At 37.0% G+C, this 14,719-nt stretch overlaps 1 protein-coding gene across 4 annotated transcripts in view; it reads right to left on the bottom strand.

Moving 5' to 3' along the window:
• Nucleotides 1–14,719, bottom strand: part of UBR3 (ubiquitin protein ligase E3 component n-recognin 3) — a 263,885-nt gene that overhangs the window by 204,153 nt on the left and 45,013 nt on the right. For all 4 annotated transcript variants that reach the window (XM_055289670.1, XM_055289672.1, XM_063644665.1 and 1 more), the window contains exons 3-5: nucleotides 12,229–12,387; nucleotides 10,819–10,962; nucleotides 9,886–9,935 (exon numbers count right to left, since the gene is read on the bottom strand). In XM_055289670.1, coding sequence (XP_055145645.1) covers nucleotides 9,886–9,935; nucleotides 10,819–10,962; nucleotides 12,229–12,387 — 353 coding nt within the window. The remainder of the gene's footprint in view (nucleotides 1–9,885; nucleotides 9,936–10,818; nucleotides 10,963–12,228; nucleotides 12,388–14,719) is intronic.

Genomic DNA, 14,719 nt, shown 5'->3' with positions numbered 1-14,719 from the left:
TGGCTCACGCCTGTAATCCCAGCACTTTGGGAGGCTGAGGTGGGTGGATCACCTGAGGTCAGGAGTTCGAGATCAGCCTGACCTGTATGTTGAAACCCCATCTCCACTAAAAATACAAAAATTAGCTGGGCATAGTGGCAGGCACCTATAATCCCAGCTACTCGGCAGGCTGAGACTGGAGAATTGCTTGAACCCGGGAGGCGGAAGTTGCAGTGAGCCAAGACCGTGCCACTGCACTCCAGCCTGGGCGACAAAGAGACTCCATCTCAAAAATAAATAAATAAATAAATAAATAAATAAATAAATAAATAAAGTCATAACACAGATGAAAAAGAAAAAGAAAAAACTGCCAGGTGTGGTGGCTCATGCCTGTAATCCCAGCACTTTGGGAGGCAGAGGTGGGCGGATCACCTGAGGTAGGGAGTTTGAGATCAGCCTGACCAACATGGAGAAACCCCATCTCTACTAAAAATACAAAATTAGCTGGGCATGGTGGTGCATGCCTGTAATCCCAGCTACTCGGGAGGCTAAGGCAGGAGAATAGCTTGAACCCGGGAGGGGGAGGTTGCAGTGAGCCAAGATCGTGCCATTGTACTCCAGCCTGGGCAACAAGAGCATAACTCTGTCTCAAAAAAAAGAAAGAAAGAAAGAAAAAGAAAAAAATTTAAAAATAAAGAATGTCAGATGTTTACACTGAGTCACCACAAAGTAATAGAGATTTAGGTAATATTATATTTTTGTTAATATTTATTTTCTATTTATTCAACAATAAATATGGATTGTAGTTTTAAGTTAATAAACATCTTTTTAAAATACAAGTCTGATTTCCAATACTACTTGTTCCAACAATAACAGATTACTATATTATCAGTTATAAGTTCTATATTTTTATTTTTAGAAAGTACAATACTGTTAACAAACAGAAATAACTCCCAACCGTAGGGAATTCGGGCATTAAGGAAAATGAAAACAAAACAGTTATCATAACCACAATTTCCCATTCCTCCAAATTCATGATCTGGAGCTGAGGTTCATTTGTCCCTGAGGAAGCAGTATAGGATCCTAAGAAAAGATGATGGTCCAACTGACAAGAGGAAATAAATCAAATACAATCTCAACCCAGACAGCATTTGTACAGCCCTCAAGAACTTTTCAGACCTTAAACAGTCCCTGAGCATGGAGGTAGGCACTATTGCTACATGTGTTTCAGGCACAAAATATGGACACAGGTCCAAATCATTTTGGAAAAGAAACAAGAGGACATGAGACAAGAAAATCCAAGAAAAACAGATTCAAACTCCCAATCTGCAAAATCTACAGATGGTTTCTCAACCTAAATTAACCTTTCTTTTTTTGATGGATTTTCTAGACAGTTTTCATCACATTTTTTCATAAATGTGAGCTTCATAAAAAGAAGTCAGGTAAATTCACAGCTGGTTACAACAATACTCAAAGAATATTAACACAGACTACACAGGGCTAGAAGGAATATTTAATATGTCACCTTACAAAAATGAAATGCAAAGATCTTAAAAGACTATAACACTAAGATGAAACTTGAAGATTTATGTAAGCCCCTATAATCAGACTGTCTGCTTTAAAATCAGCTTCACAAGTATAACGCTAGAAGGGAGTTCTAACTTGTTAGCTGTAAGGTGGGGCCCAGGGGGAAATGTTGGGCATTTTGTTTGACCTCTGTGGCTCCTGCCAACAATTTAGGATAGCTGCTAAAAAAATAACAAAAAGCTTTGGGCCTTAATGAAGACACGGTATGCTTATCAAAAGATGTCCCATCACGGTGCACTGAATCAGGACATAGATTTTAAAAGAAAATGAGTTTACTAGATAGTGAAAAGAAAGAACTATACGCAACAGAGAATATTAATATCTAAAAGTAAATATTTAAAAGTGTCATATGGAAATAAAAATCTTTCTAGAAGGCAAAACAATAAATATGCTAAAATTACAATATTTAACACAATATTGAGAAGAATTTAATACTTAGAGCTATCAAGGGAATAAGTTGCCTCATAAACTAGGTAAGCTCCCTACGATTGGAAATATTTATGGAGAGGCTTACCAACCATCAGGAATGTTGTAAGATCAATTCCTGCACTGGAAAAGAAATACATTAAATATTTCTTTTTTTTTTTTTTTTTTTTGAGACAGAGTCCTGCTCTGTCGCCCAGGCTGGAGTGCAGTGGCGCAATCTCGGCTCACTGCAAGCTCCGCCTCCCGGGTTCACGCCATTCTCCCGCCTCAGCCTCCGGAGTAGCTGGGACTACAGGCGCCTGCCACCACGCCTGGCTAATTTTTTTGTATTTTTTAGTAGAGACGGGGTTTCACCGTGGTCTTGATCTCCTGACCTCATGATCCGCCCGCCTTGGCCTCCCAAAGTGCTGGGATTACAAGCGTGAGCCACCGTGCCCGGCCTACATTAAATATTTCTAAGGCCTTTCCCCCAACAGTTTATGTGATTCCCCGCCCTACCCTCACCATTAATGTAATTTATGATACCAAATTAAAATTAAACCTTATGCCTCCAAAAGTAAAATTAACTTTTTTCTTTTTTCTTTTTTTGAGACGGAGTCTCGCTCTATCGCGCAGGCTGGGGTGCAGTGACGCGATCTCGGCTCACTGCAACCTCCACCTCCTGGGTTCAAGCGATTCTCCTGCCTCAGCCTCCCAAGTTGATGGGACTACATGCGCGTGCCATCATGCTGGGCTAATTTTTGTATTTTTAGTAGAGACGGGGTTTCACCATATTGGCCAGGCTGATCTCGAACTCCTGATCTAGCGATCGCCCGCCTCAGCCTCCCAAAGTTCTGGAATTACAGGCATGAGCCACGGCACCCGGCCTTTTTTCTTTTACCTATTCACTTATGAAAAGTATCTCTGATTTTTTATTTCAACTGTCCTACTTTTGCTATTATTTTTGGAAAGCTGTTGGTCACTTGGATTGTGTCTTGAATAAAGACAAGAATATTCAAAGCATATCTACACAGTAACTTATTTTGCAAAGTGATTACTTCTCAATTATGTAAGAGTATACAGGAAAAAAGTAAACAAGCAAAATTTATAAACAGTGATAATCTTTGGATGGTAGGGCTAAATGTAAACGTTTTCTTTTTGTTTTTTTTTCTGTTTGTTTTGAGACAGGGTCTCCTTCTGTCACCTAGGCTGGAGTGCAGTGGCATAATGTCAGTTTACTTCAAGCTCCACCTCCCAGGTTCAAGTGATCCTCCTGCCTCAACCTCCGGAGCTAGGATTACAGGCATGCGCCACCACGCCTGGCTAATTTTGTATTTTTAGTAGAAATGGGGTTTCTCCATGTTGGTCAGGTTAGTCTCGAACTCCCAACCTCAGGTGATCTGCCCGCGCCGGCCTCCCAAAGTGCTGGGATTACAGGCATGAGCTACTGCGCTCAGCCAAAACATCTTTTAATTGTTACAATTCCTACTCTATAGTAGTAATTAAAATGTCATTGTCCATTTATTCTCATCCTATCTTCCTTTATGATATCTTAAATTACAAGAATAAAATCATGAAAAGGGTTTGCTTAACAATCCCATGGGCCTATAAGGTAATGGTGTAGAAATTCTAATCCTGAAGCCATACCTAGCTCTTCACTAAATTTCAAATATAAATACTAAAGCAAATATGTCATTTGTGCCTACAGTTCCAAATAAAATGCAACATGACATTAAAAGCCTTAATGAATATTTAAATGGCATAAAATAGTTATTTGTTCAAGAACATCTATATTTAAGTACTCTTCCTCTATCAACCTCTTTCCATCTTATCCCTTCATCTATTTTCACCTTAATCTATTCTATTCTATATTAATTATTGCATTTTGACCATTTTAATATATGTTAAAAAATACTTTGAGAAGAACAAAAGTAAAAGCAAATTTTAAATAATAATCATATTCATTTTTAAAGGGGTTGATGGAACTTCTTATCTTTCTTGCCAAATAAATCACACAAACTCAATTAACATTGCTTCTTGCTTATGATGCCTAGCCACCAACAGAATTTTTATTCCATGTAGGCCATTAGTCCTAATAAAATAATGTTTTCCATTAATAAACAAAAAACAAACCAGATTAAAACAGGATATACAACCCCAAAAACAGACTAGCGGAAGAGTCACAGTAGTTTCATAGCCTCATTAGTAATTAAATTCAAAAATATATTTTGTTCTTTAACGTACAATGAATACTAGTAAAATTTCAGTATATTTTCTTTTGCTTTACAAAGTTAAAAGTCAACTCTCAGCCGGGCGCAGTGGCTCACGCCTGTAATCCCAGCACTTTGGAAGGCCAGGGTGGATCACGAGGTCAGGAGATCGAGACCATCCTGGCTAACACGGAAAAACCCCGTCTCTACTAAAAATACAAAAAATTAGCCGGGTGTAGTGGCGGGTTCCTGTAGTCTCAGCTACTCGGGAGGCTGAGGCAGAATGGCGTGAACCTGGGAGGCGGAGAGTGCAGTGAGCCGAGATCACGCCACTGCAGTCCAGCCTGGGTGACAGTGCAAGACCCCGTCTCAACAACAACAACAAAAAAAAGTCAGCTCTCCAAAATACCTTACAGGCTGGGCACGGTGGCTCACACCTCTAATCCCAGCATTTTGGGAGGCCAAGGTGGGTGAATTACCTGAGGTCAGGAGTTCAAGACCAGCCTGGCCAACATGGCAAAACCCTATCTCTACTAAAAATACAAAAATTAGCTGGGTGTGGTGGCGTGCGCCTGTAGTCCCAGCTATTTGGGAGGCTGAGATGGGAGAATCGCTTGAACCCGGGAAGCAGAGGTTCAGTGAGCCAAGATTACGCCTCTACACTCCAGCCTGGGCAAAAGAGTAAGACTCTGTCTCAAAGTAAATAAAATAAAATAACCTTACAATCTAAATATAAGTTTTTATTCTCTTGATGTACAATAGTAACTATTATACTTAAGGAAAGCTTTGATTTTCATTAAAACTCTGTAATAGCCATTACTGGCTAAAATGGCATTAACTTTATTAGTTGTAGTTTTTCCCAAGAGATAGTGCCACTAAAATAGATAGAAAATTTATAAGAAATTATTGGTACATTATTTAGCTATTATCACTACCCACTATTGGATTATCAACTGAATCCAGGGAAAAGAATGGCTAATGTCATATCCTGGTTGTGGAAGTTTTAAAACATGTTTACAAATTCTTCGACATTCTTCCCATCAAGAGGTGAGATCCATATCACCTCCCACTGAATCTGGACATATTTTAGCAACTCGTTTATAACTCAAAAGGATGAAGTGACACCACATACCTTCCAAGACTAGCTCAGAAAAGGCTCTACAGCTTCTACTCTTGGGCTGTTGGCCTGGGAGAAGTAAGTCACTACTATGTAAGATGTCCAACTTGAGACCACCATGCTGGAGAACCCACATGTTATCATACTGATCAACAACCAGCTGAGTTCCCGGACGGTCAGCATCAACTACCAGCCCTGTGAATGAGCCATCTTAGATCTCCGTCTCAGTGTGAAGCTCTCAGATGACTACGGCTGCAGCCAACAACTGCAACCACATATGATAACCTAAGTGAGAACTGCCTAGATGCCATTCTCACGTTCCTAAGTCATAAAATTGTGAGCAAAATAAAATGGTAATTTTAAGACATAAAGCTTTGGGCAAATTTGCTGCATAACAACAGTAATGACAATCATGGTTTATCCACTTTATAGAAAGAACACTTAGACCAGCAGATAGAAGAACTAGTGCCCAATTTCAACTCCACCACTAACTAGATGGCATTTACTAGCCTGAGTGAATCAGTTAATTCCATGGAATTCAGTTTTTTCATCCATAAATAAGAAAGACAAGATGAATTATATGGTCCCTTTTAGCTCAAGCAGTCATAATTTTTATAACCCGTGAATTGCCTGACACTAATTTTCATTTCGTTTTTGTTGTATCACATGACTTTTCTTTTTTTCTTTTTTTTGAGATGGAGTCTCACTCTGTCACACAGGCTGAAGTGCAGTGGTGCAATCTCAGCTCTGCAACTTCTGCCTCCAGGTTCAAGGGGTTCTCCTGTCTCAGTGCCCTGAGTAGGTGGGATTACATGCATGTGCCAGCATGCTCAGCTAATTTTTGTATTTTCAGTAGAGATGGGGTTTCACCATGTTGGCCAGGCTGCTCTCGAACTCCTGACTTCAGGTGATCTGCCCACCTCGGCCTCCCAAATTGCTGGGATTACAGGTATGGGCCACCACACCCAGCTGACTTTTCTAACTCAAGACTTGACAATAAGTTTAAAACCATAAAGCAAACACCTTATTTTATATATATATTTATATTTTATATATGTTATATATGTTATATATAATTTATATTTAATGTATAATATATATAATACAAATATATAAATATATAATTTATATAAATATGTATATAAAGTACCACTGCATTCTAGCCTGAGAGACAGAGCAAGACCCTATCTCACAAAAAAAAAAAAAAAAAAATACCGTAGATACTTCTGGCTAAGCAACTCTACTTCAAATTCTTAAGTTTTCAAATGCCTAAATGACCCTATTTTTATCCCTTTGGAAAATGTGATCAATATATAAACTATAAAAAGTTTAGCATTCTGGGGCTGGGCGTGGTGGCTCACACCTGTAATCCCAGCACTTTGGGAGGCCAAGGTGGGCGGATCACCTGAGGTCAGGAGTTCAACACCAGCCTGACCAATATGGAGAAACCCCATCTTTACCAAAAATACAAAACTAGCCAGGCGTGGTAGTGCATGCCTGTAATCCCAGCGACTCGGGAGGCTGAGGCAGGAGAATCGCTTGAACCCAGGAGACAGAGGTTGCAGTGAGCCAAGATCACACCACTGCACTCCAGCCTGAGCAATGTAGCAAGACTCTATCTCAAAAAAATAAATAAATAAAAAATAAAGGTCAATGAGTCTAAGCTACTTAAATGTATTAAATATACATCACATGCTTTAAAAGTAAATCTTCTCAGCTATAACAAAAACAATGTATTATGAGAGACTAGGGGCTGAAATAAAGTATTTTAAAGTTGTTAACCTCAAAAAGTATTTACCATGATATTCACACTGAGACATGATCATAATTAAGGAACAAATGGTTACATAAAACGTACTATAGGCTGGGTGCAGTGGCTCACGCCTGTAATCCCAGCACTTTGGGAGGCCGAGGCGGGTGGATCACAAGGTCAGGAGATTGAGACCATCCTAGCTAACACGGTGAAACCCCATCTATTAGCCGGGCATGGTGGCAGGCACCTGTAGTCCCAGCTACTCGGGAGGCTGAGGCAGGAGAATGGCGTGAACCCGGGAGGCGGAGCTTGCAGTGAGCCGAGATCGCGCCACTGCACTCCAGCCTGGGCAACAGAGCAAGACTGTCTCAAAAAAATAAAAAAAATTTAAAAATAAAATAAAAATAAATAAATAAATAAATAAATAAATAAAAAAAACATACTACACACAGAAGTTGCTAAAACAGAATCTAAGAGAAATGAACATGGATGGAGCAGGAGGCCATAATCCTTAGCCAACTAATGTAGGAACAGAAAACCAAATACCATATATTCTCACTTTAAGTGGGAGATAAATAATGAGAAAATATCGACACAAAGGGAGAAACAACAGACACTGGGGCCTACTTGAGGTTGGAGGTGGGAAACAGAAGTGAGGACCTAAAAAGGACAGATTAGAAGCAATAGTAATGAACAAAAAAGGGGCAATATTTCAAATTATCTGATATCACCTAGAAATTACTTCTAGAAGAGATTCAAAAGCCCCTCAATACACACACACGTGCACACACAAACACACACACAAGGATGTCCTTCTAGCACCCAACCATAAAATAGAATGTTGTTGCAATGCAGTTGTGTACAATGAAAGTCTCCAAGGGAAATTCAAATGCTAATCTGGAGAGTTTAGGCCAAGATAAAAATGATTGTTACTTCTGTCCTAGACAGAGGAGAAGGCATCTGTGTTGAAGATCAGCTTTTTACATATCCAGAAATAAAATTCAATTCATGAAAATAAAGTAGAATTGTTAGCAAGCCTGTTGGATACATAATGCTAGGCATGCTAAAATAATATGACGGTTCTAACCTACCACATAAATATAAACTTCAGACCACAGATTTTTGTTGTTTTAAATCAAGTCAAGATGCCTATTTTAATAAAGTGCTCTGAACAATAACCAAACCATTTCATCATGCAATAGTTGTCTAAAGTTCCTACTGGCTACAGATGTAAGACTCCTGCCCAGGTGGCTTTAGCTAAAGAAGTGCCCATTCATTCACCCATTCATATTCAACTCCTACTCTGAGAACTCGCCTTTTAATAGGCCATTCCACCTCCCCACAAAATGCCCTTAGAGCAAAATAAACAGTTTAAAACTATATGTGTATTACCAATTACTTCCTTCTTTGGCATACGAAGAATTAGCATTCTTACTCCCACCATTCCCCTCCCCTATCTTCAAAATGGAATTATTACAGTTTAGTTAAAATAATAATGTTTATATGTTTTTGAAAGTCTATTTTAAATACCAGAAAGTTTTTCCCATTTGTCATTATAACAATATGATTCTCAGAAGTTATTTTGTTACAAAACAGGAGGAAAATTTATAAGCTAACCATTTATATAAGTTTTTTTAATTACTCTATTTTATTTAACTAACACACATACAGTGTTTACAATATGCTGGGCACCAGGGCTGTAAATGCTTACATATGTTAACTCATTCAATCCTCATAATATTCTCATGAAATAAGTACTATTATTATCTCCATTTCACAGATAAGGAAATTTAGACATGAAGAAGTTAAGACACTTGCCCAAGGTTACACTACTAAGAGGTAAAGGAGCCAGAATTCAAACCCAGGCAGTCTTAATTCCAGAGTCAGACTCCTACACAGCATAATAAACTGCCTCTCCAATCTGATGAAAATTCTTGAAAATTGCCCATAATGAGACTCCACAAAATGTAACATTGTGTGAAAGCCTTTTTAGAGGGGAAAAACTATAAAACTTAAATTTTAAGGTATTAAATCAATTACAAGACTTCCAAAACAGAAACCATCCCTTTAAAAGGAGTATATTTGGCTTAATTCACATTACATTATCAACTCAAAATGAATTTCCAAAAGAAAAAAGATATATATGTTTAAATGTAATTTTATTTTTTAGATTTTATTAAATGTATTAGAAATATGAAATTTAAGTTGAATAAGCAACAAGATTATAAGCAAATATAAATAACAGCAATTTTTCTCTTATAAATTATGTAATGAAATATAGAAACATAACAATGATTTTTCATATTTATTAATAAACACTATAAAAATTGAAATTTCAAATTGATGGTCTTTTTCCCAGTATATAGTTTAAAAAAAAAAAAAATCCCTGACATGTAAAATGTAACTTTATTATAAGATTAGAAAAAATTCCATTTCATAGTCTTTTAATAAATTATCCTAAACTTAGCAAAATTTTCAAAAATAATTTCATTGTACGTATCACAACTACATGGGTAAATTTGGGGATAGCCTCTGAGGAGAAATCTCTACCTCTTTCTACTCACTTTTAAACTGTGAAAAAGAAAAATGAATTATAAACAAGAAGTAAAAATTTAGTTGTAGACCTTGGTCTGTCACTAAGTAATTGTGTGATCTAGGCTTCCCAGAAGCCATTATGGGCTTCAGTGTCCTTATCTATAGAATGAGAAACTTAAACTACATAATGCCTACAAATCTATATAGTTTTAGAACTATAAAAAAGTATCAAATAATAAAAAAGTATAAAAAAAGTATAAAATTATACTTTTTAAAAAGTTTTGAACTTTAAATCTCACCTCATCTGAAGAATCTACTTGTCCCAAAGTTCCTGTTGCGCCTACAAAACCTTTGGAGGAGAAGAAAAATAGTTGTCCTTCATAGTTGCTACATATTGCTTTATTTTCAAATTATTCTGAGAAATACAAATATCAAAAAGCTAAGTTTTATTACATTAGGACACCTCATTCTAACAGTTACCTTGGCAAAGTCCAACTTTTTTTTTTTTTTTTTTGAGACGGGATTCTTGCTCTGTTGCTCAGGCTGGAGTGCGGTGGTGCAATCACACCTCAATGCAACCTCCACTTCTGAGATTCAAGCAATTCTCCTGCCTCAACTTCCCAAGTAGCTGGGCTTACAGGCGCCTGCCAGCACACCCAGCTAATTTTTGTATTTTAGTAAAGACGACATTTCACCATGTTGGCCATTCTGGCCTCAAAACTCCCGACCTCAGGTGATCCACCCACTTCGGCCTGCCAAACTGCTGGGATTGTAGGCATGAGCCTCCATGCCCAGCCTCCAACATTTATCTAAGTTTGGACCTAATAGGTTGATACTTCAATAGGAATTCTCCAGTGAAAACTCAGATTTAATACAGTAATTACAAATGGTGTTTCAGAAGGACCTCTTTTTAGTTTTAAACCATAGTTTACTAAAATATTGAGGTAGTAAAGTTTTGGGCTACTCTTGAATAGCAACTGTACATTTTTCATGAGTTAGAACCAGAACCTTAATAAGCTAATCAAATTCCATTTAAGAAAAATGCATTCTCTTCTTTGGTCAATCTATTCTTTTTTGCCTCTAAATTTTTACTACTTTTATTACTTTTCTTAAAAAGAATAATACTGTTTTAGCTCAAAATGAATTTTTTCAATAATGAGTAAAGTTTGAGAGGTTTTATTGGTTTTAATACAGAAAAGTTACTACTGTTCAAATTAAATATTTAGACAAACCTTGAACAGCCAGAGAACTAGTACCAGCAGATGGCTCCTGCACACCATATACAAGCTTATCCTCAGGATATGTAAGTCCAGAGCTCTTTAAAGCTATAAGGTACTTTTCATGACTTTTCTTTACACAAGCATTTTCTCCAAGACCTAATTAAAACAAACTTCAAATCAGAAAAAAATATTCCATTCAAAATCTCAGTATGGTCTTTTCATTAACTAATATCTATAAATAGGTGAATATTCTAATGGAGTGGGAGCCCTAGAATGAATAATATCAGATAGATTCGAATAACATTTTTGTGCTTATGTTTAGCACTAACAATCCTAGAATACACAGCATGTTTACACCAAATAATGAAATCTACAAAGTAGGTGAGCATCTAAAATATCCAAGGGAATGTGGGGCACAAAAATTAATAAGACATGATCTGAGCTTTTAAGGAACCTGAAAATTACTGTAAAGAAAGTCAGAGAGGTAATATGGTAGATAATAATTATGTAGTGGAATTCACCTTCTGGTTTGACAGTCTGTGCTCTCATAATACCAAGCACGCAGTTATCGAAAGCAGAGTGCTTGGGAAAGGCGTATGAATGTTTTGTATAACAATACACCATTAAACAATTCCAAGTTTTATAACTTAAGCTGTATATTAGAAAATCCTAGGCCATACAACACAAAAACTTAAAATACCAAAAGTGAAAACATAGACATGATGGTTGTTACTGTTAAAGAAAGGGGATCACTTCTCAGCCTTGTGTTTAAAGAAAGAGAGGTAGAGCTGGGCGTGGTGGCTCATGCCTGTAATCTCAGCACTTTGGGAGGCCAAGGCTGGCAGATCACCTGAGGTCAGGAGCTCAAGACCAGCCTGGCCAACATGGTAAAACCCTGTCTCTACAAAAATACAAAAATTAGCTGGGCATGATGGCGGGTACCTGTAATCCTAGGTACTGGGGAGGCTGAGGCAGGAGAATCACTTAAACCCGGGAGGCAGAGGTTGCAGTGGGCTGAGATCACGCCACTGCACTCCAGCCTGGGCAACAGAGCAAGACTCTGTCTCAAAAAAATTAAAATAACATAACATAACATAATACAACATAACTAAAATAAAATAAAATAAAATAAAATAAAATAAAGAAAGAAAGGTAGAGCATAATTATCATGTCACACCAAAAGTTAGGAGACCTAGGTTCCAGTACCAACTCCAACATAAATTAATTGTGAGGTTTAAACAGGCCATTTCATTTTTCTAGGGCTCAATTTCCTCATCCATAAAACAAGAAGTTCTCTTAATAACTTCCAGCTTTAGCATTCTATGAAAATTCTACAATTTACCTTTAAGTTCTAAAAGACTCAATTTCTTATCATTATAGTAATATATGTAAACTATAAATTTTTTCTAACATTTTACTCACCAGAAGTCAGATCTTTGTAGTTTTGTTGGTTTGTCAAAACCTGAGTAAGAACAGACCGCATTGCTCCTCCCATTTTAGTTAGGTCTTCTAAAAAGGAAATTTGAGGTTCCAAAAGCTGAAGGACTTTGTTAAGGTCCTTTTCTGATGGTCCATCAGCTGCTAAAATAAAAAAAGAAAAAAATCAAATAAGGGTAATTTTCTTTAAAATATCTTACTAAAAATAACAGCATTTATTCTTTTAAAATTATAATGGCTTAAATTATAGTATTTTATAATCAAAAAAGTCAATACAAGAACTCTGTTTAGAAATTGGTATCTGCCCAGCACCTAGCCAAGGAAGGGTAGACTTGCTCAGGAATTCAGTCCTTTGGAAAACAGTAGATGGAAAAACACAGATGACCTCCTAAGATATGAAGCACTTAATTTGTGTAAGAAGCATTTAAATATAAAAAATTAGCCGAGTGTGGTGGTGCACGCCTGTAGTCCCAGCTACTCAGGAGTCTGAGGTAGGAGGATGGCTTAAGCCTGGAGGTGAAGGTGGCAGTGAACTGAGATCATGCCACTGTACTCCAGCCTGGGCGACAGAGTGACACCCTGTCTCAAAAACAACAAAAAGAAGCAGCAGCATTTGATCTGTCGGCCCTATACTTCCGCATATATAAATGTCATCATTAAGATCATTTCAAAAAAAGATAGTATTTAAGAAAAATTTCAGATCACATCCTAGAATAAAACAAGATATAACTCAAATACATTGAGAGTAGTATAAGAGTATTATGTCAAATTTAAACCTGTATAACAAATAACCTATCCCCTATAATATTCCAAAAATACAGATACATGTTAGATGAAGGTCAAAGCAACTAAAGTGAATGATAACTTTTCACAAATATGAATAATTGTATTAAAAACTAAAAAAAAAACAGGCAAATAGAGATGGAGAGAAAGAAAAGAAGCTTGAACAACTGAAAAAGAACATTAAAGATGAAAAATATAGAGAGGTTTTACAGAAGCCGAGGTCTAAAAGGAAGGAAATGAATACAGAAATTTATAGCTTAACCATAATTGTTTTTAAAACAAAAACAAACAAATGAACAAAACCACACCTATAAAAGAGGTAATGGAGAACCTGTGTGCCCAGGAAAGGGGATGTCCATTTCATTCAACATTTATTCAGAATCTCAAAACCTACTTTCTCAGTGTAAAGCTAATGTTATACATTATTCAATTTTATATTCTCCCCAGTGACTTATATAGTAATATAGTAGATGTTTAATTAATGTTTGCTCTCGGTTTTCAAGGGCTCTGAAACAAACTCTAACACAGATATAAGGATTATTGGATGAATGAGAAACAGAATTGAAAGAAATTGGGAAAGAACAAGATCTCTGAGCTTTCATTACCTTGGATTGGTTATTGCAAGCCCTTTTTTAAATTTAATTTTAAACAGCAATGTCTACACAAAAATGCAGAATTTTGGCTGGGCACAATGGCTCACACCTGTAATCCCGGCACTTTCAGAGGCCAAGGCGGTGGATCACCTGAGGTCAGGAGTTTGAGACCAGCCTGGCCAACACAGTAAAACTCCATCTCTACTAAAAATACAAAAAATTAGCCGGGCGTGGTGGCAGGCGCCTGTAATTCCAGCTATTTGGGAGGCTGAGGCAGGAGAATCGCTTGAACCCAGGAGGCAGAGGCTGCAGTGAGCTGACATCGCACCACTGCACTCCAGCCTGGGCAATAAGAGCGAAACTCCATCTCAAAAAAAAAAAAAAAAGCAGATTTTTTTTTGCACAGACAGAAATTAATGCTGAACAGAAGTAGTAATATAAGGAAGAAACTTCCATGAACCCACATTCATGCAGATCATCTTTAGATAAAAAAATGCTTCCATTTTTTCCTTCGTGTTTTCAGATAACAGATAATTATAAAGCTATGTACTTACGTTGTCTACGTTTTATAAAGACTGTTATGTCAACAACAAAAAATATAATACACTTTCATATGAAGTACTCTTTCATTAAACTAATAATAAGCTTTAAGGTTCTCATAATAAATAATTTCTATTTCTAAAATAGGATACCTGTAATACAAAATGTAAATTCCCAAAAAGGTCTCCTAACTAGTATATGAGAAATAATGCATAAGGCAATTTCAATAACCCAGCTAGTAACTGGTTCCTTCATTCCGAAGAGACAGTAATTTGGAACCAAATCAAAATAATATTTTTCTTTATATATTCTTTTTTCTTTTCTTTTTTTTGGGGGGCAGTGTGGGGCACAGGGTCTCACTCTGTCACCCAGACTGGAGTGTAGTGATGTAATCATAGCTCACTGCAGCCTTGAACTCCTGAGCTCAAGGGATCCTCCTACCTCAGCCTCCCAAGTAGCTAGGACTGCAGGCACATGCAACCACCACATCCAGCTAACTTTTAAAAATGTTTGTAAAGACAGAGTCTCTATGTTGCCTAGCTGGTCTTGAACTACTGGCT

Source organism: Symphalangus syndactylus, chromosome 8, assembly GCF_028878055.3.
Source record: "Symphalangus syndactylus isolate Jambi chromosome 8, NHGRI_mSymSyn1-v2.1_pri, whole genome shotgun sequence".
NCBI lineage: Eukaryota > Metazoa > Chordata > Mammalia > Primates > Hylobatidae > Symphalangus > Symphalangus syndactylus.
Note: the sequence above shows the minus strand (reverse complement) of the source record. Positions and strands in the feature narration are given on the sequence as shown.